Source organism: Stigmatopora nigra, chromosome 13, assembly GCF_051989575.1.
Source record: "Stigmatopora nigra isolate UIUO_SnigA chromosome 13, RoL_Snig_1.1, whole genome shotgun sequence".
NCBI classification, from domain to species: domain Eukaryota; kingdom Metazoa; phylum Chordata; class Actinopteri; order Syngnathiformes; family Syngnathidae; genus Stigmatopora; species Stigmatopora nigra.
In genome coordinates, this window is record NC_135520.1 from 2,731,490 (window position 1) to 2,757,027 (window position 25,538).

Genomic DNA, 25,538 nt, shown 5'->3' on the forward strand with positions numbered 1-25,538 from the left:
GGGCTCCGTTGGTGGGCAACATGAGACATTTCTATCTGTTAAAATTAATTTAGCTTAAGTTTCAAATTAAATTTAGATTAACACAAGATCAGAGTGCATCTAAACACCAATTTACCTCAGTGTCAAATTAAATAAATAGAATCCCAACATTTGTGGCCAAAACTTGATATCATATCAGTATATGTATGTGTATATATGTGTGTGTTTGTGTGTATATATATGTATATAGTATATATGCGTGTATTTATATATATATAGTATATATGTGTGTATTTATATGTATATAGTATATATGCGTGCATTTATATAGTATATAGTATATATGTATATAGTATACATGTATATAAGTATATATGTATATATGTATATATGTATATATGTATATATGTATATATGTATATAAGTATATATGTATATATGTATATAAGTATATATGTATATAGTATGTGTATATAGTATATATGTTTACAGTATAAATGTAACATTAGGAAGCCATACAAGGAATAAAATAAGATATCAGGACCGAGTATTTTTATGCTTATTACTGTAAACCATAATCCTAGACATAAAGATTGAATAATATCTTGGTGGCTGCCCATTATTATCTTGATATATGGTAGTGGTTTGCTATTGTGTCGAGTGATTTTATCCTCCTCACAAATCCTTTTTATCCAAATGAGCAATCTGCATTATTTCAAGTTTTGCCAACTTCACAGACAGTCACCGCTATTTATTTAATTGAAGGCGGATGAGTTTGGTCAAAGCACAACATTTATTGCTGTCATATTCAAGCTGTTCTTAATTTGTCTGGCATGGAGTTCCCGTGACAAATGATCTAACTGCATACATTTGGCTGCTAATTCTTCTGTTCTTTTCACTCCAAATGGCAGCGGCACATAATGCATGTTGAATGTGTTTCCTAGACGTAATGCGTAGTGGATGTGTTTCATAGCTGTGCAATTTCCTGACAGTCTGGCACTTCTGTAGTCAATGTTCCACCAGTATTTTCATTCAGTATTGATTTGAAACTTGATTATGTCATTTTCTACTCTTTTATTCCTCACAGGCTTGGCCAAGGAATGGCAACTTCTGTCCCACATGTTTGTTCTTCTGCAAGTTCACTCCGTGGCGAGTTTGCCGGGTCAAAAAGGAAAGGAAATCGCAATCCCAGCTGACGACACGGATACGACAAACGAACGCTGATCCGTGCAAAGGGAAAATGGATCAGTCGACAAGTCTTCCTTTTCAACGGGAAGGCCCATTCCTCCGCCCACCACCCGAGGGACGACGACGTTTTCATTTTTTCAGGGTGAGAAAGCAGCTGTGTGCCACAGTGCCTTAAGCAAAGCACTCATTTACTGTAAATCCTTCATTTTCTGAACTGCTTATCCTCACAAGGGTAGTGGGGGGTTCTGGAGCCAATCCCAGTCACCTTGAATTGGTGGCCAACAATCACATGGCACAAGGCGACAACCAATTATAGCTAGGGACAATTTAATGTGTTTAACCAGTTTACCCTGCATGTTTTTGGGGGTGCTCGGACGTTTGGTGGCCGGTCTTTTGGTCCCCGGTCAAATGGTGACAGAGAGTTTACTGTTGAAGCCAACTCTCAAAATTATAATCATGAGAGAAAGTTTGATATCTAAGTACTGTTTAATATCTAAGTAGTGTTTAATATCTAAGTAGTGTTTAATATCTAAGTAGTGTTTAATATCTAAGTAGTGTTTAATATCTAAATACTGTTTAATATCTAAATACTGTTTAATATCTAAGTACTGTTTAATATCTGAGTACTGTTTCATATCTAAGTACTGTTTAATATCTAAGTACTGTTTAACGTCTAAGTACTGTTTAACGTCTAAGTACTGTTTAATGTCTAAGTACTGTTTAATATCTAAGTACTGTTTAATATCTAAGTACTGTTTAATATCTAAGTACTGTTTAATATCTAAGTACTGTTTAATATCTAAGTACATTTGACCGGCAACCAAATGTCTGGCGACCAAACGTCCGGTCACGCTCTTTGGGATTTTGGAGGAAACTGGAGAACCCGGAGAAAACCCATGCAAGTCCAGGGAGAACATGCAAACTCCACACAAGTGTTCCGACCTGGATTTGAACCCAGGATCCAAGAACTGTGAGGCCGACGCGCTAACCACTCGTCTGCTCGTTTACTGTAATTTGCAGCAATTATCGACTGCAGTACAAAGTGTTTGCGTGTTTTCTTGTGCGATGCAGCCGCATGAAAAGCTTTTCTGCTTTTTTTTCATAAAAAGCTGGAGTTCACTAGTGATTTATGACTATTTAGACAAGTGGTTAACAGAGGGATGTAGGATTGTGGAAATACTGCATTCGGACAAAATACACAAAGAACGTCATGAGGACATTTAATCTTTTGACAGGGGAACAACAAATCCTGTTTTTTTGATGTTGCAAACATTACTTTTGGAAGAAATTAGAGGACAAACCATCTTTTTTAGGACTTTTTACCATGCTGTTGTTATTTTTAATATACATTTTGAATCAAACTACCCAAGAAAAGAACAATGGAAGGGGGAAAAAATATATATGTATACTAAATTGCAGTGGAGTTGCATATTTGGGGGCCATTTTTTTATTAATCTGGGTTGCTCACTCTTATTTGTTCTCCCACAAATTATTTCCGGGCCTTAAATTGACTAAGATAAATGGAAGGGATTAATATATATTGCTCTAATCTGTGTCTTGGATAGTATTTCCCTCAGGTAGCCAAATGTAGGCCTACTGGATTAAGAACCATTTGCAGGAAGGCTTAACCGTGATCCAAAGCCATTAACAGAACACGGCTGTGGAAAAGTAACGCCGAGAGAAAGGAAGGGTTGCATTAATTGCATCTGGTTAATTGTAATTCAAAGATTTGCCTTGAAAAATGTGGTCTTTCAAAGATGCCATCATCTATAATCCAAAACTTCAGAAAAATCTTTATTCTGTATTTTGGATAGTGCTTGGATTAAGGTTATCATATAAAGCAGTATGTCTTTAATTTGTTTGGATTGAGTGATCAAAAAATGTCTTTATGGGGTGATAATAATATGCTGTATCCTGTTTCCAGGGCAAGGACCTTCATTACTTGGTGAAAGGTTGCATTTGCTTGGCTTTAATCAAAGATTGTAGTCCATTGGTTGCAATCTGTATCATCACCGCTGGGTGACAGTACACCAACAGCCTATTTTCAACCCTCAGCACTCAAGGCAAGTAAGTGCATCCTATCTAAACTGTTTTTTTTTTATATACCGGTGTGATTATGAATCCAAATGGCAAACTAAAAGTATTTAAAATTAATATATGGCTATATATTATGTGAGTTTCTTAGAAAATAACTGAAATTCAATCTTATACTATTACTATACCTTGAATATCCTGACTCCCAGTTTTTCTGTATATACTATAGGCTGGCTCACACCCTTCAAAACACAGGGTGGCGCTACAAAACAAGGCAAAACTAGTCAAAGCCAGTAAAGCACAATTCAACACAGTATTTTAAATTGCCTGTGGCCACATTTCAGATCACCAAGACACAAAACACATTCAATTCAGAAACAAAACTAAACACTTTCTTCCATAAAATCCCATTAAAATCAACAAAAACCGTTAAAATATGAAAGACAATTCACTTAGCAATTAGAAATACAGCACAACACAAACATTTATTAATTTTCTGAATGAGGGAATCTAAAGACAATTTGAAATAGGGTGTATTAAAAAAAATAATCCCTTTTTGCCCCTGATTTAATGGAGATAATGATTTTAACACACTCCATGGTTAGGAGCATAATAACGGACAGCTCCCTTCACCTTTTGTTCTTCTATTAAACTAGTTGGAGATCTCATTCATGTATCTAAATGTTCTCAATATAGTCTGAAACTCTCCAACGGCAGCAGGCGAATAAAAGCATTATGTCTGACATCATCAGAGCAGGACATCCTGATGATGAGATGAGCTTCCCCATTTTCCACCTGACCTTTTTAAGTCTAATCAGAGCCACTGTAAAAAAGGAGCTATATAACACTGGCCAGCTGGTGATAAAAACCTTCACAAGAAGCAGGTGGTGCTTATGTGTAACGTCCTCCCTCATCACACCAAGCCAGTTATGGCTTTATTACCCCTGCACAACCCCTTTCATATCTGGCTATTTCCCAGTCAGGTAACACCACCTGTCAGAATAACCAGGATACGATTCAAGGGTGTCGATTTGATCGTAATACTTAAGGATTCTTTGTTATGAACTTGTTGCTAATGGTGGTTATGCTGAGGTGATTAAATCACAATAAGGTCTTACTCGTCTAAGTAAAATTTAATACAAATAGAATTTCGTAATTGCATAACATAGATATGTTAGGCAGCCGCCAACAAATAGAATTCCGTAATAGCATAACATAGATGTTAGGCAGCCGCCAACAAATAGAATTCCGTAATATCATAACATAGATATGTTAGGCTGCCGCCAACATGAAAATTAATGAAAATAACAGTACATTTTTATTTAAATCATTCAATTATAGTTAACTTTCCACAGAATAGATTTGTATTCAATTCAAAGAAGCTTCAACACAAAACGTGTATTAATTGATCACTCTAAATTGCACCTAGCTCCAAGTTATTGGTTATTTCTTTCTTCCTTGCCTGTGATTGGCTGGCGACCAATTTAGGGAGCCCTCAGTTGGCTAAAATAGGTTCGAGCAACACTTGTGAGGATGAGCTGTCTAAATAATGCATAAATAAATCCACATTACGTTTCATCCTAGAAGGTGACTATGCATACATCAATACTGCCTCTATTAAAAAGGCCTGCTGTGCAAAACTCTTAAGATAGATTTACTATTCCTTCAGTTTTAAGTGGTATTATTATCACCAAACACCACAGCAATAAGCATGAAAACACAGGAGGGTCGCTTTAAGCAAATAAGGCTCTGGCTCGTCCATTTCGGTAACGGAGGGTGCCGCAGCTGGAGCGGTAAACAATCACGGCTCGCTCGCTGGGGCTCGGTTGGTTTAGCAGTTCTACAAACAAGGCGGGATGATTATTTTTTTCTTCCCCCCCCCCACTATGATTTACTAACATGGCGCTGAGATCAGCTGCTTGCTGCTCTGTCTGAGTGCGCTGCTTTTCAGCACACTTTGCAGTAAGTCTGAGAGCTCTCTGCAAACACACTCTTTATGACAGAGAACAAGGTGAGTGGCTTCACACTCTACAAGGCAGACCACACATCAAACAAACAGTAAAGGCACAGAGTACACCTGCAGTGTATATACCACCTAACTTTGTGTTATTAGACTTATTCTTAACACTAGTGCAATATTATAGCATGCAAGCCATTAAATGGACTGGACTGAATGACTTTACTGAAAAGTCAAGTGAAAAATACTTTGTTAGTGAACTGCAAAGGGATTTTTTTTAGGTATATTGGAGAAAACTCCCAATTAAATCTTTTGCTCTTGTAAACAAATAGTTGTACTTTTTCTTACTTTTTAAAATGGACCTGAAGTAACTAAGTAAGTCCAATCTATTGTGAGACATTGGAGACATCATTGGTTCCAAAATCTCATTTTTATGGAGATGTTAATCTTGATAATTGGCTGGCCACCGGTTCAAGGTGCCCGTAGTTAGCCGGGATAGGCTCCAGCACCCTTGTGAGGATAAGTGGTTCAGAAAATTTATGAATATTTATGTGTTACAATGCACAGTCAAAAAAATTAAAATACATAACTCAATGTGCCTATGCATCGATCATTTAGGAATTCCAAAATATTTTCATATCAGACTATATCTATCTATATCTATCTTATCTATCTATTTTTTTAAACTTTTTTGGAAGGACATTTATTGATTTGATGAGAAACCAAAAACTAAATATGTTAAATTAACAATAATAAACTAGAGAACTGCCCGAATAGACATGTATTAACATAGCAGTTTTCAGATAACCATTACATAACTATAACGTAACTTATACATAGTCCAGAAAATGTCATCTCATAGTAAAATATGTAACAAAAGTATCAAGTGACTTTCTTAACTCCTTGTTTTGCGTAACTGTCCCAATGGACGTCTTGGTGAAAACATTGTGATTGTATTGTTCTGCTTGGTGTCCTTCCGCCCAGCCAAAGTGGTCCTGCTTTGCAGCCATGTGTGACCGGGCCACTTACTGGCTCACACTAATGACCCTAATTGGGAAAGTGGGCTCTGTTTCAGGGTCACTGACAGACTGACTGGCATGTGCGGAATGTGACTCAATGGCACCAAGCAGCCTATTGTGTGCCTCAGCCAATCAATTAGCTCCTCCTTGCAGTGGACAACTTTACCCATTCTTATCTGGGATGCTCTCAAGGGGCAAATGGGAGCTAAATAACCTCCTTTCTAACCTCAACTCTTAATGCATCTTTTATGGATTGGAGATACTTTAATGAATGTCCCTTACAATGTTTTGGTTTATACTTTTAAGCAACAATATGTAATTGTTGCTCTGATGCTTTTAAAAAATGCAAAAAGTAACGTTTTTAGCAGTTTTTAGTGCCTAAATGGGTAAAAAGGCATACTATTACAGTAAATGGCACTTTTTTGGTGCCTCTAAGAAATTAATTTAATGCTTTTTTGCCATTATACAAGTTTAATGATATTTAAAGCTTCACCATTAAGCTTGTCAAAGGGTTTTAATATAATTGGACTTAAGAATAGTTCATCTATCAACTAGTATGATGATAATCTTGCATTAAAATGCTCAAATTGACGCATTTTGTCTTTTCCACAGTTTTATGCACGGTCCGTTTTGAGAGGGCTATCCATCTAGCCGTTGGGCATGAAACGGTCTAACACCTACTTGTATAAAAGTCTCTGATGTGGCTTGGCTGTGACTTCAGACATCCTTCAGATCCAGGGGGTGAGTGGAATTGTCCTTCTGTTGTGAAATTTGTCACATCTGAGAAATAGTTGCGCTCCATGGGCACACGATAAAGTCAGTCCACCTGTGCAATCTAAAGAGAGCAAACACAATGCTATACTATGTTAAAACCTGCTTCTTTAAAAAGCTACTAACTTATAGTTCTGCACTATTATATATAATATTGTGGCATCATAAGAAACACGTTTCCAAATATGTTTAGATAATCATACAACTCAACTCCCCCATCATTTATTATTATACTTTATTAGCCAGTTTACATTCAATCATCAATTTAAAAAGTTACATGAAAATCCTGATATAAAACAAACATTATTGTTTTCCATTTAATATATAATATAAAATGATTCACTATAATATTCCTATTTACTTATAAATGTCTTTATAAACCTGTAATTTTTTCCTATATGAGAACATATCCATCAAAAATACACTAGTTCTGCACTTTTAATTCAAATGATTAAATTTTGTTAGAAAAATAGACCCCTTAGCTAAAAAATATGCCATTTTACTTCACTTCCACTATACATAATATAACATTTTCATCTTTTGCCACTGTTATCAAATTAAAAAAAGCTATAGTACGTGTTATCTTCGCCTTCCCTAGAATAAACAGCACAAAAATCTATGAATAGAGTATAACAAACCGAACCCTGTGTCTCATTCCGATCAATAAAACTGTGTGGGAGGGGGGAATGAAATGGAAACTACCAAAGAGTACGTCTACACCCGGCTCGAGTTAATGACCCAAATATCTAAAAGTCACTATTAAACAGCAAACTACTTGTGATGATTTTCTTTCCGTTGCCCCGCGCTGCTGTGGACTGAAAGAAATGGGCGTGAGCATAGCGCTCTGCAAAGTATGTGTGTCAACACCGTTGCCCTGGAGGTGAACCCTTAGATACACCTTGTGTTGGAAGGAGAAGAAAGGCAGAGTTGGGGGGGAAAGCAGGTGTGGCCTACTAAGTGACTCAGTCCATTCCGCTGAGTGACAAATCAAATGACAATTGACAGAGCGCCGGTCGGCTGCAAATTCGACGGATTCCCCGCAGTGCAGGTGGTCTTTGTCAGCAGGGTACCCAACGTGAGCATGCTCACCCTGTTCGGCTTTATTGCCAAATCCCATGTGCGTTAAATAACTTTATATCTGTGGAAAAAAAGAATACTATTTGAGTTTGACTAACATTCCTGGGCACACAGGAGGTTTTTTTTGTCATTTTGGGATCATTTGTTATTGATTTTTGGTGAAGTTTTGGTTTGCTTCTGGTTTATTGGTTGATTTTAGCTGATTTGGGGGTATTTTTTTTTAGGTTTTGTAATTTTGGGATCATTTGTTATTGATTTTGGGAGAAGTTTTGGGTGGATTCCTGTTTATTGGTCAATTTTAGCAGATTTTTGGGTCATTTTTTTAGGTTTTGTAATGTTAGGGTCATTTGTTATTGATTTTTGGGGACGTTTTGGTTTGTTTCAAGTATATTGGTCGATTTCAGCTGATTTAGGGGCATTTTTTTAGGTGACACACGTTGTTTTTGGCGCAATTAGGGTTTCATGTTCACGTTTTGACTGCAGGAAGCGAAATAATGTATTTAACTAGAGAAAGGAAATTGAGAAAAGTGCAGAAATGCACAGACTGGATCAGTAACTTGCAACATTCAGCTTTTATGTCACCAATGTAGACACAAAATGAACATTTTATTCTGTATTCACAGTATAAATGAGCTAAAAAGTGCCTGTCGGATGGAACAACCTAAATTCAGACCCCCCAATGGCACACGTTTGATACCTTTGCATTAGAGAATCAAAGTTCAAAAGAAAGTGGTGAAACGTGTACATCAGAATGTGTTTGATGACTCATCACTGTTATTTCTAGCATATTGTTGATCTAGTGTCGATCCAATGCCCCGAACATGACCCAATAGTTGCGACACAACGCATTTGACAAATCTGACTTCACACACACCTGTGGCACTTGATTAATGCTCTCTGTTGTGTGTACCCCGGGTCAGTCTTTATGTGCTGATCCTTAAAGGGAGTGGTCAAGTTGTCTTAAAATGAATTGATGGTTCTTATATGGGAGGGCACGGATACTTTTTGTGAGTGGTAAAACTTTTCTCTGTACGTTGTAGTCCAGGCACAAATAGAAAGTACTTTCAGTTGTCAGTCACAGTTCTCGTTTACCTGCAGAACGCTGGCATAGTGTCAAATTTGAATCTTTGCAAGGTGTGTTTGCAAAGCAAAGATTCTCTAAGAATACTCTATTTGCACACTTCTTAGTTCCAGTTCAAATAAAACGCATTACATCAACATTTTTCTCTATTTGTTTGTAAACAATGAGAGATGGCACGCTGTGTAAATTTACTCAAGAAGGTGCTGACGTTGCTCCGTCCGACCGCAGACGGCTTTCACCTCGTTCTCCGCCACCAACAAAACAACCTAGCCTTTCCCTCGCCGATAAAATTAGAATGCAGAGTCATAACACCGAATATTTTCCCCGTAATCCCAAGGATGAAACTGGTTTCCACCAACCCCTGCGAGGGTAGACCGCAAGATTGTCCTCCCGCATGCATCCGCACGTAAATCGTGGGGTTTTCCGGACTTCGGCGTTCAGTTCTGATAACGTCGTAGAAACGAAACATTGGCTTCGTGCTTGGTGTTTTGAACATCTTCTGAACAGACTCGCAACCTGGCCGCCTGTCTGCTTTCTCGTCTGCGGTCGGTCTACCTCGGGAGACTGGGATTAGCGGCCTTGGAGGAGCCACTGTATGGACGGCGTATGAATAACTTGGAGCGAGGTGACAGACGGGACAGATCGTGTCTCATCGCCAGTAAAGCCTGGAAGCTCCCATAGGGGGGCCTGGGGCGTCACGCAGAGAGCTACATAAAGGGCCGTCACAGACGAAGGCCTGGTCAAGGCCTAAGCTATAGAAGCCCTGACATCTGGCTGGTTTCTATGTTTCGCCGCCAGCTTGCTACCCCAGTCTGGCAGCTATATGCACTTCATTATTGTGCCTTAATGCGCCCTTGAACCAAAGTCAAAATTACGCCCCAATATAGCTCCTTATGGCCATATCTCAATGCTTTGGAAAATGGTTTAACCACCTCGTGCAAGGGTAGAAACCACGTACGGTGCGGTGTGTCATTATATTGGCCGTTAAAGTACAAAATGAGTAAAGTGTGTTGCGTTTTGGACGACAAAGCGCAAAGATAAAAATGATGAAACAATAAAGGCGGGCTCAATCGCGTCGAGGGGAAGATACACAGCAGGTGGTGGGAAAATCTCTCCGACAGAACCCCTGATTTGTGCGGAATTGTGTTGCTTAAAGGATATGGCCGCCAGATGCCCATTTGGATGAAAATCTAGCGCTCTGTCTAATCTATCAAAATTGGGAGCCAAAAAAATGCAGGAGCTTTTTTTTTCTAAGAAGACCAAACTTTGCTCAAAGCAGTTCTTTTTGTGGCTTTGGTAATTTCTAAATTGGAACATTAGTTTGTGTACTTTTGCTATGTTTTGATTATAATTGTATTGTAAGAATGTTATTTGGAAATATTGCAGTTATTCCCCTTCAATAATGAACTGATTGGCTTTGTGCTAGTAGCTCAAAACCTGAGCAGTCCTTAGAAAGAAGCCATAGATGGCAGTGTTTTGCCTTATTTTTGGCAGAAACCCTCGGCCCGCTGTGGACGAGACCAGTTTGATGCTTTTAAAGTATTTTCTATTGACAGTATGATTACTGGTTTACTTTGTTTCTTATTCTGTTTTTAAATGATTGGAGATAGACTGAATAGAACTTGAAACAAAGGGGAATTCCCAATACATAGAATTTTGGGGCAAATGCAGTTTTTTTCATCACTTTTTGCAGTCTAACTTATGAAAATCATTTCAAAATGTAAACTTAGAATGTGAATAGAATTAGATGATTTCTCATAGCTGTAAAAACTGTACATACAGTAGAATTTTTAGATTAAAACTAATTTTATTTATGTATTATTTGTGCCCAATATTTTTTTAACTATTTCTACACATCAGTAACAATAGCCAAATAAAAATAAGACAAAAGAAAAAAATAATAATAATTAATAGGAAATTATGTCAAACTAATATTTGGAAACCTCTCAAATGTATACGAGTTAACGCACTTTTAAACAAACTAATATACAAAAATGATAACTCATATATAGTACAAATGACTTGTTAAAGTAACCAAACTAAGAGAAACAAAAAGAATAACCAATATATATTAATTAATTAATTCGCCAGATGATTATGACATTTTACTTTAGCGCTATTTATTTATTTTTTTTGTTATTTTGAGAGGAGTGAGGAAATCTATTGCGGAAATCATGTTTATACTTGTTAGATTACAACATAGATTTCCACATTGAGTGTAGCGTACAGTTTATTGAGGCACATTTCCTAAGGTCTTGCGCTCTTTCTTGGCTAAGGTCGCTCTTACGTTTGACTGAAATCATAAAATGACACTTGAGATAAACAGAATGTTTGCCCAGCCCATGTGAGCTGAGGCCGATATGTAAATGCAGTCTTATTCTTTCATCAAATTTGCATTAACCCTCTTAACCAAACACTACAGGCTTCCAATCCAAACAGTACTAATGATGGCTGGCCCTTTTATGACCGGTTGTCGTATCTAAAAAAAAAAAGAAAACAAAAAAGAAGAAAGAAGGAAAGAGGAGGGGCAAGAGCAATTTAGCCTAGAATACAAAGCAAAAAAAAAAAAAACAGTGAAAGCTAAAAGTGCCATAATTGGATCAACTTTGCAAAAGAAATGGATGTGTTTTGATGCTCTAGTGGCTGACTGACTGTCAATGGCCTATTTATCATTCCTCTTTTATCTGCTCCTGCCAGACCTTTCCACAGCCTTCATTCCTAGGCCTACTAATCAAACAAGTTTTTAATAAGACTAAACTGCATTTCGGCAGCCGCACATCACAGTGCCGCTGGGACAAACATCTCGGGATGAATATCAATGACCATTGTGAGAAGCTGCTTTTCTCTCGTGAAGAAGCCAAGGGTTTATTCTCAACCCCACTTTTTCGTCTTTTGAAATCTATCCATTTTAGAATTTGAATAAGCTGAAAAGTGCCCAAAAAATGGAAAAACAAGAGCAGTTTTTGCCATTTTGCCCAGTTTTTGGCGCACTTTTTGCCGTTTTGCCCAGTTTTGGTACAGTTTTTGCCGTTTTGCCCAGTTTTTGGCACAATTTTTGGCGTTTGTTTTTGTAAAAATTGGTGATTATTGCGTTTGAGGCCATTTTCAAATTTAAATAGGCAGAATAATTCATTACCATGTTGATTTTTACATTTAAAATCATACTTGGCCTTAGAATTGAGGATGCTAAGCCACACATGCAAATGTATGTAGGTCAATTTTGACTTAACCTTTGCAATTTAGGTAGTATTGACTCAAACTGTGCTTTTAAAGTAAGAAAAGAAATCAAAAATATATCATGAATAAAATCTATTTAATTATGGAATACAGAAAGCTGAGTTTTCTCCAGTCATTCACTCCCAAATTCTGTTAAAGTTGCTTCTGTAGTGGACCACTATTCAAAAGTTGACAGTTAAAGGTTAGTTTGGGTCATTTTTGGATACATTGGTCATGTATCATAATAGTCATCCGAAAAAATGGAATCCCCATATTTCAATGTTCTGGTTGCTTAGCAGCATGGATGGATGACATAAGAGTGTTGAGCTTTAAGGTGCCAACCTGCTTTTGTTGTCCTGGCTTGTCCCGAGATAAAATTAATGTGAGCTGAGCAGCTGCTACGTGTAGCCACACAGCCACACTGAGGTTAACAAGACCAAAACAAAACAAATGACAGCGTACAACAAAGGGCAGTGTGAGCGGGGATAGGAAAGAGGAACTCCCCGTTGGTCCCCAAGCACCAAAGGAGGCCGAGAAGCCCTCTAGATTGGAGCCCTCGCTAGGAAACTCAAGCTCTCGGGCTTGGAATGTGTCGCCGCGTCTCCCACGTCGACCGCAGGTCTTGCAATTTGTCCTTTTTCGTGGCGGTTCAATCAGAGGCGGTTCTGGCTAATTTTGCGTCCTGGGTGGACAACCCTATCGACCCCCCAAACAGGCACAACACATCCATAAGCATATGTGAAATACTGTAAAACGTGTAGAACCAAGAGTAGAAGAATATGTTTTATGTGTACGAAAGCGTATTTTGGAAATTCCCAGTTGTTGTTTTTTGTAAGACTTTGGTACACCTTTCTAACATAGGTACAAGGCCATTTTTTGCATGTGATATATTTTATTATAAGTCTACACTATTTTAAAGAAATCTATAGTTGGGTTTGGGTGTGTACTGTCAAAAAAAATTAGAGTTGGCTCTATTTTTCATTATACTTTTTCTGTAAAAAAAATACATTTATTACTATTAAGTATTTACCTATGGACTTTGGATATGATATTTTCCATTTGCTGGTCAATTGACAAACTTGCCATGCTTCAAATTGAATGCCACTCATGACCTATCAGAGGTCATGGTTATACTTGCATAGAGTGCAATTGGACCATCAGTAGCCAATCAGAATTTACCCTACATTGCTGAATAGTGACAGACTTTATAACATGAAACAAGTGAAGTCTGCATCAAAAGCATAGTGTCACATTTTACATGACGTTTACGCAATTCAGCCATGAATAGGAAATGAGGGCTAATAATCTAGACAACAGTTATATAAATAATTCATTTTTTTTTCGTCCTGCGCCCTTAAATAGATTGCGCAGTGGGTTTTTGCCCGCATAGCCTATGGCTAAAAATGAACAATGACGTATTTGCTTTCCAATCTATTTTTTTCTTCCGAGAGCAAAAGATAGAAGCTTTGGATGCCCTTGGAAGAGGACAACAAAGTGACATTTGGAGTGTGCCTGTCAAATTGCTATCTAATTGTTGCAGGGCTGCAGGGGGAGCCCATATCTTGTCTTCTCCCGCCGTCCTGCCGCTCACAAAGCCTGGGGATGCCACACACATTCTGTTTGTTCTACATGAGCAAACAGATTGTAAACTGGCTGATAATTTTTGTACTGACAATGTCATTTACGGCTGTCAGCCTTTTGTCTGCTCTGTTTGCTTTATTCAAATATGAAGCCAGTGGACCTCCCCTCCGTCGCGCACTTCTGCATTAAAATCACATCAATTCACTTCCATTTTGTCTTATCTGAAATTCATTGGAGGCAATCACTTGCTTGAATGCCCGACCCGTCGCCATGGAGACCGACCGAGGGTCCCGCGTGGACTTCAGAAGGATTAGAAACTTGTAAGATTTAAGTCGTGAAGTACACAGTTGCTTTGTGGTGTCGCCCTTTGATTTGGATGGGGAGGAATTTGCCTTTTTTAACTTTGGCCTGATATGAATCTAGTATTAAAACAGAGTTAGGTTGATAGTCTGTTTGCAGTTTAACACTCAACATTAGGGGTGTCCAATTTTTTTTCCTCTACCCTGCTCAAAAAAAAAAAAAAATAGATGCAATGGCCAACTTGAAGTCCTTCCTCTATTTGTTAAATATTAAATCGGAATATTTTATGAATTAAGGGCATTTAAAACATGAATAAAAGATTACTCAGAAGCTAACTATGGATTGCATTAGATTAATCGCGTCTTAAAACTGTTAATCACTTGACAGCAATAATATATTTATTTAAACTACTGAAATTATCTTTCCAGAACAAAGCATCGATGTCCAGTAATGCCAAAAAATACAAAAAAATCACAACATCTATGACTACCAGATTAGATTCATTTTATATATAAATTTTAATGTATTAATATTAAATGAAATACTAAAATTTACATTTTTTGACATTAAAATAAGCAAATAATGGCACTTTTAAGTGCTAAATTTGAGAAATTCAACAATACAGGCTATACTTTAAGTTCTTTTATGGCCCTTTTTTATTAAATTTCAAATGTTCATCATTTACCCCAAGCCCTAGTTTGGACACCGACAATCCGAAATAACATTGCGGATGCTCGCATCCCGGGATGAGCCCCTCTGCTCCTGAGCTATGCCCCCCCAGCCCCCTCTTTGTTCACCAAGGTCAGGGCACAAAGTGCTGAGTTATTCCCATCCAACTGTCTGTCTGGAAGGGGCTGCAGATGTTACCGTTTTTGTTGGTTTTGTCTCCTCGTTCCGCCCATTCTCTCCTGCCAGGTCGCTTGGCTTGTGGCTTATAAAAAAAAAAAAACGCAGGGTGGGGGGGGAACGTGGCCCCTGAAAGAAGTCGAGGCCTTGGCTTCGACGGCTTGTTTTTTAAATGTTCCTTGGCTTCATGGCAAGTACAAAGTAAACAGTCTGAAGTTAATGGATTCATTTTTAGTTGCAGCAGGCCGTTGGTGGACAACAGAAGGCTGCTTCTTTTTGTCTTCTTTACTTCCATATGAACGGCTATTATGGGACGCTTTGTAGTCGGCAATGACGGGTTGGTTTTCAGCTTTAATGCATTCCAAATTACAAAAGTAGAACAAAGGGAATACTTTGTACATTTATAGCAACAATAGGGCGTCAAATGGGGTTGATCTGGTCCAAAATGAGATGTTTATTTTTAAATTTACATTGATATTGTCAAACTAGGAATTTAATTTTAGTCAAAATGGTGCAGTTAATGCTAAGTAATGACTTGACTAGTGAGTTATGCAAAAAAACAACTTTAAAACCAAAAATTCATCTTAAAATACTGCAAAATCAACATGAAGTGACCAATAAATAGAAGGCAGAATATAAAACTAACTAGAAATCATCCAAAATTTACAGTAAGTGACTTGTAAATACCCTGAAATTATATAAAAGTGATGCAAAATTAACTCTTTGTTTGATATTGATAGTAATTGTTGTGTACTTTCATTTTTCAGGGCCATAGTTCATTTATTTAGCCAAAAATAAACAGTTCCAGAGATGTAAATATGTCCTATAAACACTCCAGGTCTTGAGTATAAGATTTAGCTCCAATTTTCTTCTAAAGTAGTCAATATCTTCATCATCTTCAAGCTTTGTCTACACTTTTTTTCCTATCTATGAAATTTGAGAGGTAAACAAAAGTACCCTCTACTGGCACGGTGTTACATCTAAACAATCAATGCACATTTGCAACTTGCTATTTACTCCATGTTGACATCAATGGCAGCCCTTTAAATTAAGGTCATTTGGTCAGATATTGCTTGACATTACGCGTGGCATTTTGAAGGGATAACTAGACGGAATATAAAATAAAGGCTGCAATCATTTCATGATGATAGAAAGAGCCACGGGATGGTTGTTTTGCATTATTTCAATTTTAGATGGTTTCTGGTGCAGTGCGGATAAAATCTGGGTAAATAAAATTGTTCCCTTGGCAAGGCAGCCATCGTTTTGTCATCAACCTGCACGTTTCTTGAGTAAAATCTCCAAAAGATACAGCACTGGAAAAGGCTTTCATGTAATCCCGCCACTGCCTGTTGAGACTTCGTTTCATCTATACAACGAGGATTATATCACAAAGACCAGCCCCCGTTGGAACAAAAAAAAAAAAAGCCAATGACGGCAAATGAGACTTTTTCTGTGCTGAGCGCAAAGAAAAAGCTTCAGCGTCTAACTTGGTGGTCTGCCATTATAGATCTGGAAGTTGGAAATGAGAATATATTTGTCATATACAGTGGACAAGGAGTGTCAGGCAAAGTGTGAATGTCAATCGCCTACAACACAAATGCATTGACTTAAAAAATTGGACAGATGGGCCGTGTCAGCACAAGATACGATACATATAAAAAAGTGCATCCGTTAACAGTACATATGAAACATAAACAGAAAAACAGGACTAAAGTATTAACATACTCATCATTCATCATTAAAATAAAAAGTATAAAGTACTACAAAGTCAAATCAAAAAGAATGTATTAAGAAATACACATCACTCATCATTAAAGTAAAAAGTATCAAGTACAAAGTACAGTAAAAAGGAATGTATTAAGAAATATTAAAATGTAATTTAAAAAAAGATAGAGGGTCTGTAAAATACAAAAAAAAACAAATAAGAGTGGACACAGCTACTGCAAATGGCTTCCGCGTGACGGCGCCATCTTGGGTGAAAAAAAAACATTATTTGGACAACATCGGCGGGCCTGATTAAAAAGGCTAATGTGCCGGATGTGGCCCGCGGGCCGTAGTTTGCCCATGTCATGGGCTAGTAGCAATTGTGTTGCAGCCACTTTCTACTTGCATTTATGTTGGGTTTTGTGTTGTTGTGTTTTTTTTGCATAGCGTTTGGACTTTGCCTGACACTTCTCAGCCTCCATAGTCATACAAAACCAACCGCGTTTCATCTTTTCCCCCTAGAGAGTTTGTTGACCGAGTTGACATGTTGTACTTTGGTCAAGGACACATCTCTACGGTGCATTGACACTCTTTATTGTGCCAAGAGGCAATGGGAAATCAATGACACTGACCCACCCGAGGCGGCGGTATACCTAAAGCTGACTGAGGTCAGTGTCAGGAAAGATCTGGCTCAGCAGAGTACACAAAAAACTTTTGAAAGTCCTCAGGGACGTTTCTTGACTAAATGGGGTGATGTGTCACATCAATATCGCCAGCCGTTGTTTTTCGACATGGCAAACACGTGGGAGGAAAAAAAAAATGCTGGCTAGAGCTGAGCATGCACAAAGTAGATGGAGATAGTACAGATAAGACGTGTAAGGCGGTAGTAGCTTTATCGGCTTCGTCTTGCGGCTCGGTTGGGGCTTGGCTGGCTCCGAGCCGCTTCACAGTTGGCTGGGCTATTGATCTCATTGTGGCTAAAGACACTTCATGTACCCTGAAAGACTGCCGCTAAAAAGCGGTGACATTGATAGGGCCACACTGAGGTGGCCCTTTTTGTCCCCCTGCCTGTGTGTGGGAGTTGGATTTAGAATGGGGGTAGGGGGGGAGAGCCTTGAGTTGACCCGTGTACACTTTGGATTGTGGACATGCTGAAATGTCAAGCTGTCATAAATATTTCTACTCCTGTTTTCTATTTTAATCCTTTTTACTTTTGTTGTTATTATTTTTTGGACATTTCATAGTCAATAGGTCAGCAAAAAGTGTAATCTAGTCCAGTTACAATTAATAATATAGACATGATTACTGCAAAATGCCAAACTTCCTATGACAAAAAACATATTAAATTATATTAACACTTTAATCGTACTTTTTAATTTGGCTATCTTAAGTCTTGTTTTTTAGTTTGTTTTTTTAGGCAAATTATTCCAACAAGACACCCCAAATTTTAAATTAGTTCTGCCAAATTTGTTTGTCATAGGTGACATTACATAGAATGTTGCCTTAAATGACATCACAAGTCATAGAATCATGCCAATTTTGCATGTTGTTCCCTATTTAACTATTACCTTAAAATATCATGTTTTTTCTTGGTTTTCACTCAATTAAAAGACAGTTCCCAAAAATCCAAATATATATTTCTCCCCTTTTTATTGTGCATTCTTTGGTTAGTGCGACTTGTACTCAGGTGCGCCTTATAGTCCAAAAATGCAGTATATGTAGTTTCTTCTTATTAAATCAATATTACATTTCAGTTCCCCTTATGATTGGTAGCCAAAGAAATATTCTTTGATGATAATTTGCTTTATAAAATTAAAACTAACACCTTAATCAAAGTGAGACCCCATTTTGAAAGTGTTTTTTTCCCAAAGCCTTTATCATTGTTGACTAGTCCCAATGATGTTGACTTTTTTTTTTTTTAACGCAGGCACACACACCAGCACGTTACTGATGTCGTGCCAAATTCAACACAGTGCAAATCTGGTACGTTTAGTCTCAAATAAAGGGTTAAACCTTTCTTTGTACACAGCCTGAAAGGGAAAGTCAAGTCGCAAAGCAATAGCTGTCGACACAACCGCCTCTCATAGTCGCACATGTTTCTTGCGTGTAGCCACATGAGATACCTACCTGAACATCTGGCTTTTATTTTGGTAGCTAAGGAGTATCTAAACAGTACTCCATCCAAAAAAAAAGGCCTTGTTGTTTTAGTTATGGGCGGAAGTTGTTTTTTTTGGTTTGTTTTATTACATTCCACTTGTGATTTTTTGCTCACCTTGCATTCCAGATATAAAACACCGCTGTCATTAGTAGATGCCGGCTGTTGTTATCATAAAAGGAGTCCATTTTGATAGGATTAGCCCCTCCCGGTGCCTTGTTGCAGCAGACTTTTCTATCTCCTGATTTAGCCAAAATGTAGGAGTGGTATTGTGCTGCTTTCAAAGAGCCGCGGCCACCCACATTTCTGGAGTTGTAGGGGATCACCGCTCAGACAAGGCGTGACCGATGCGCCTCCCAGGGGGGGAGGGGGGGAACGACACCTTCCGAAGTGGGTAATTGATTTAAAGATCGGTTAATAGCTCACGCTTAATTAGGCATACTGTGTCATGGTACAGAATAAATCGAGGCCAGTCAGTTAAATCTCTCAAATAAGTGACTTTCCAGCTATGAGATGGACATTTTCTTTATCTTAAACACCAAATATCACACTTTGCATCAAAATATTGACATAATTTAGTGATAATTGTGTGTTTCTTCCAAAGAAATAACCCGATTTAAAAGCCTATGCTTGGCTATTTTGCTCAAACAGATTTAAACAAGGATTATACCAAAGTATTACAGCCTAGTCCTTTGTTGTGAATGTCATCCTCTGTAACGTTACAATGCTAAAGCATTCCACCCTCATGGGGTGTCCCTAATTAGATCATAATGCTGATCTGTTGTCTTGATTAGCATTGAATGGTCTTTGATCAGCATGTATGACCAGATTATTGTGATAGCCCACCTTTGGATTAAGACAAGGTCTACACTCATTGTACTGCCTTGCTGGGAAGAAAGAAGGGGGTGTGGGTAGTTTGAGGATTAGGGACGATGCCTCCTTTGTATGCGGGAAATACCACTTTATCGTGGAGCCTTGTGTTGAGCCACAGGCTTCTGCCAGGAACAGCTAGCTTTTTTTTTTAAAGGGAAATCTGACCCTGCTGTCCTTTTTGAAGGCAACGTGACGACAAGATGTATGACACGCCCCCGTCTGGTCAGTTTCACCAAAGAAACCATTGGAAATTTGGTAGTAATACAGATTATCGAGATCTCTACCGAGTGAGACGTAATTAATTGAATATAGAACCATAATTAGACATGAATATGTTTCCGAACCTCCTGCCGAGATGAGCCCCAGATTTTAGGATCGAGGAATGTCGGATTAAGCCATCATTGCTATTTGTACAAGTTACCCACAATGTGGTGCATTAAGGGATAGTCCGGAGAAAAATGTGACCTGTCATAACCCTTTTTAAAATTGAAATATCCTATAAAGAAATAACCCTATTCTTAGCGACTTAGGAGATGCTTATTGTTCGCATTGGAAAAGAAAGAATTGCTCCTTAAATAGGTCATTCCTGTTGACATTTTTTCTCAGTGTGGGGCATACGATTGACTCCGATGTTTCTGAAATGAGTCGCCGAGAACAAGGATGGTTAGTTCGGTTGTTGATGGGTTGGCGAGGTATCTTCGCGTCTCCCTTTTTGGAGATTTTGCCATCAATCGCATTCACTTGCGAGTGAATGGGAAGCGTTGAATGAAGTCATGGAAAATTGCAATCCATCTTTTCTCGTGGACAACTCTTTTATGCGCAGCTTAATGCAACAAAAGAAGAGTTTCTCTTCTTTGTCTGGCATTCCGCGTGAGGACAAATGCCTTCAGGCTTGGGATATTATTGGTGGATTTGAAGTTTGTAAATTCAATCTAAGAGTTGTATAAATATTTTTAGTAAATGTGTGGCTCTATATTTCACTTGGGTTTATGTTTGGTGTACTTTGTGTATACATCTTAGCATTTTTTCTATTCCGTGATTGGGTGGCTATCAGTTCAAAGTGTCCCCTGGTTGATTAGTTAGGTGGGATAGGCTCCAGCACCCCCTGCAACCCTTGTAAGGATACACAGTGCAGAAATGAATGAATGGGTTTTATTAGATTGCTATATTAATATTGTGACAGAATCAACTGGAGTGACTCTAGAAAAAATAGTTTCAAATTGGATGATTATGTTAGTCATAATTCTGATAAACTTAGTATGATTTGTTGGAAATATTAGCCCAAATATTGTGCACATTTTGAGAAATTTTAAGCTTTTTCTTCTGCCTTTTGGTACCAAAAATAAACCAAACTTGCTTTTTACAATTACCTGTACCTTTCTAGTCCTACCATTTAAAAATCATAGTGTAAAAATTGGCAGTTTAATCTTTTTCTTTCATAATTTCTCCATAAAAACCTATGACCTTTAACGTTAACTTTTTTATTTGTTTTCCTCCATGATTACTGTCAGGAAATATTTAGAATCTATACAAAAAAAAAGGTCAAAAACAACTATTAAGCATCTTTTTATGACAAAGATTCCATCTTGCACTCAAATAAGAACACAGAAACAGCGAAAGAAGAGAATAGCTGATATCAAGGTTCCCATCTGCTGTCAGATCAATATTTTCTGCTATCCTGGTAGGCCTGTCTGTTTACCCTCAGCATCTGTGCCTCGCATACCGAGCCTCTGCAATGTTTGCGCATGTGACTGTGTAATAATGGCAGAGCGGCCAACTAATAGCCATGGCAATATCTGTAGCTTGACCCAGTGTGCCTCTCCCTAATTGATCTATAGATTAACATCAGACACATCAGTCAAGGGTTAACCTTTTGTGTTAGCTGCACTGTCTTTGCTGTGGATTATCAAGCCATTCGATGCTCCACATTCAACGAGAACGCCGTTTCAACACAGAAAAGTATGGCGTTAAAACAACAGCGTCTTTGTCAATGGCCATCGAACCAACGCTTTCTTTCCGTCATGGCGTTTTTTTCCCACGCAGTCTCGAGGCAATCTAACTTTTCCAAACCGAGTCTTTTTGAGTCATCTCCTTTCACAAAGCGTCCGTTTCATCGAGGGGTGGACTGACCGGCCGCTTTATGTACACTCAGTCCGGCTATGTAAACTTTGACATGTGGGTGTCAATCTCCTGTGTATTTACCACAGGCTTTATCAGACCGTGATTAGTTTTCCGAGCAAATTTGGAGTTAAAAAGAAAAACAGCTCTTGTAGTGTGTTAGCCAACAACGCGTGTGCCACTGTTGGGCAATGCATATTTACAAGGGTCCACCTTGTTTTGCTAAGGCTTTCTCTGTAGGTACATGTCAACCCGGGGCTTCGGCGAGAAGCTAGGCTTTATCAACACGCCAGAAAAGGGCGCGCGGTGGTTCATGTTTGTTAGCCGAGCTCGTCCTCTAGTAGAACTGTAAATACCCCGCTACGTGTCAACAAACGGGTTGGGTCGGTGAAACAATCGCAAAATTATCAACAGCCGAACAAACAAAAAACAGCTAGGGGGCCCTTTAATGCACTTACAAAAGCGAGCTTGAGTCTATAGAAAAGACGGCCGATGGGATTATTTCCATTTATTGCATTAGGAAATCAACGGTATAAGACATCCTTAGATTGAACTTGATAGGATTATATTTGTGGACACTGGTCAATGACGTACGAGGGTCCTAAGTGTTTGCCTCAAACAAATGGTCCCCGCTAAACGTGTACTCAAGCCAGAGTAAATTTGATTGCGGCCGACGGAGAGAGCGCTGAAGGCGAAGTGTGTGTGTGTGTGTGTGTATGGGAAGGGGAGGTGACACGGTCATTCCTGTAAATAGCGGAGAAAGAGAAACATTTGCCATCAAGTGGAAAAGCAAAGATGGAAATCGCATGCAAATGATGGCCTGGGTTTGCTTTTGGAGCCCTTGAAGAAAACTCTAGGAATAATAAGCATGACCTCGACTTGCGTACACTCTGGTCTGGTTTAACCGTCTAAATGGACTGCAAATTCAAAGGAATTGAAAGGGACTCGAAATCGGAATATCAGCTGTAATTGCCCTAATATGAACTGCAAGAAATCTGTTAATTGTGCACTATTCTCGTCTTCTCTGCGCAGCAGCAATCATATGGCGCGCAGTAAATAAAATCCAAACTTTTTTAACAACTTTCCCCATGATGGTGCCGTTTACACTGCAGCCAGTGGCAGTAGATCTGTCCACTCTTATGTTTTTTGTGTTTTACAGTATGTTTTACATGAAAAATTAGAGGGAATATTGACATGCACCTGCTTATGGCAAGTGTGATACTGGTGTGCCCATAGCAAGCAATGGTGATGTCGCTCATACTGGTACTCAGTGTGCTCAGGGAGGTTGTCTTTCTGCCCAGACCAATGAAAAATTAAAGGGAACATTGCCCTCAATACTAGGAAAACTGGCCTTTGCCTTTAATGCATAATCCAGTCAACGTAGATTGAATATCTAGAAACCTTAATGAGTAATGATATACTTACTACTGGTAAATTATTCTAAATTCCATTTGTTTGTTTTTTAAACAGAAACGTTTTTAAAAGATTTATCGAAGAGAATATTGATAACCATTGGAGAAACAAAGTATCACGACATATTGTCTATCCCACTTTTAACTGATACAAAGATTCCACCCAAAGTAATTAACGTTCAACTTTGCTCCCCCGTTTCGCTCTCCTCGCCAATCCCGATCCACTCTACGTGATGTCATGGTAACTGAGGGAGTCAGTGGTCTCTGTTTAATAAACGTGGCTGGACCACAGCGGAGCCGAGAGGGTCCCATATTGACCACTCGCGAAAAGATTAAATGCCGGTGACATTTCCGAGGTGGAATTAGCAATTTCCACAAATATGAGGGCCTCCTCCAAGCCGGCATGACAGCACATAAAATCAATACAAATAACCTGAATCCCTAATACCTTGATCCCTGTTAGTGGAGGGACGTATTACAAGTAAGACACTGGGAAGTGGGAGAAAGATACCGCCCACCTGCTTTCTGGATCACTGTGTGACAAACACACACATAATAATAGGATGTAGTCACACTTGCCCTGTTTTTTTGGCAGTCTGTTCACGAACATGAGTCTGGATCCAACATGGAAATATCTGATTGGCCAAATGTCCCTTAAACGCTTGTAACTGAATGAACCTAATCAATATGTTTATGTAATTTTAGCACCCAATGTTTCATTGATGACAAAATAAGTATTTGAGGATATTTCACTGTATTTCTTATGGAGAAATATCAACCAGCTGGAATTGTAAAATGACTAAAATGGTACATAATACGATTTCTAGAGCCAACACCGACATTCCTATTGATATTCCAACTGTGGCTACAATATCTTTGGGAACACATTGGCCACACCCGTTGTGAGTCATCACTCCGAGCTGGATTAGTGGGTTAAACCCAGATTTAGCCGTGGGAGACACTGAAAAGAAAACTGCTCTCCTTCTTTATATCCTCGCTTCTGTCTGTTGCAAAAGTCACTTTTTTTCGGAATGGGGGTTGTGGTGGGGATTTGGAGGATGTGCTGTGGGTCTGTACAGTAGGAAGTGGGGAATTTTTTTTAAGTGAACACAAGGCAGGTGGCGTGAAGAGCAGTTGGCTGCTAATCAAGGCAACGCCTACACACGTCAAACCACTTTTAGTAAAAATGGCATCTTCAAAAGGAATGGTTGTGTTTTGCCATCCATGACAGCTAGTGTATTAATGTTGTTTTTGTAATGATTTACTCATTTACAATCACTTTTTTATTCATTTAAGGACATTTTTGAGTTGTTTCTTATTGAGTTTGGGGATACAAATCAACTTTTTGTTGATTTCTGGTCACTGAACAGGAAAAAGTTGGGATTTTTTTTAGCATAACACTGGTTCTGATAGAATAATGTTTTAAGAGTTATGTATGAAGTATGGGGAAAATTTTATTCTGTGTTCTTTGAGCGGCTATCATACTTCATTTCCTGTCGATTGTCCAGAGGGCTCGTTACGATCACTTTATGGAGGTGATAACAGCACACCTGCTGTCTTTTTCTACGTCTTTTGTTCGCTCCTCCTACTTTGCAAAGTCTGCTTTTAGGTGGCATGTAGTGTGGACGATTTGGAGTATTTCATAATTGTATTTCTTTCACATTTAACCTCAAAGCTTCTTCAAATATTGTTAAATACTTCATTACATTGGCGGATCCTTCAAACACAGGGACTTGGACTTGAACTCAAGCACAAAAATATATTATCAAGACAAAATCTATCTAGTATTTAAATTAAATAATTGACCAAAAACTGTCCAAAAAAACGTTTATTTTAAGGATTAACGGTCTTAACTTTTAACTTTTTGAATATTGGTCTTATTTGCTGAATATCAGGATGTGTTGAATTGCACGTTTTGCCATGTTCTGTCATTTCTATTTGGCATTTCAGAAAAACTGTCTTTTGTGTAGTAGCACCCTTCCCTCTCAGTTTTTTTTTTGCCACGTGTGCCAGCCCGTGGGGTCCGCATATTTATGTGAGTTGTTGCTTTTTCCGCCGACCCGGGTTGAGTGATCACTGACGGATGTGAGAATGTGAAGCCTCTGCTAAAGCTTCCCTGTCAGGAGGCATTACGACCGCGTGCTATGCGCCAGAACAGTGGGGGTCCCTCGCCACTGATATTTTAATCTGCGTCTTTCAGGAGTACTGCTCCTGATGAAGTGGTCAA

At 38.5% G+C, this 25,538-nt stretch overlaps 1 protein-coding gene across 2 annotated transcripts in view; it reads left to right on the forward strand.

Annotated features, from left to right (window-relative positions):
- LOC144206826 (uncharacterized) overlaps window positions 1-25,538 on the forward strand; it is a 58,825-nt gene that overhangs the window by 27,249 nt on the left and 6,038 nt on the right. Inside the window, exons 5-7 of one of the 2 annotated variants that reach the window (XR_013328443.1) lie at window positions 1,067-1,309; window positions 3,092-3,234; window positions 6,790-6,918. Coding sequence is in view for 1 of the 2 variants with exons in the window: in XM_077732002.1 (XP_077588128.1) it covers window positions 1,067-1,309; window positions 3,092-3,190 (342 nt within the window). In the remaining variant the exon portion in view is untranslated. Of the gene's footprint in view, window positions 1-1,066; window positions 1,310-3,091; window positions 3,235-6,233; window positions 6,272-6,789; window positions 6,919-25,538 lie in introns of those variants that run through there. The other variant, XM_077732002.1, reaches the window with a different exon arrangement.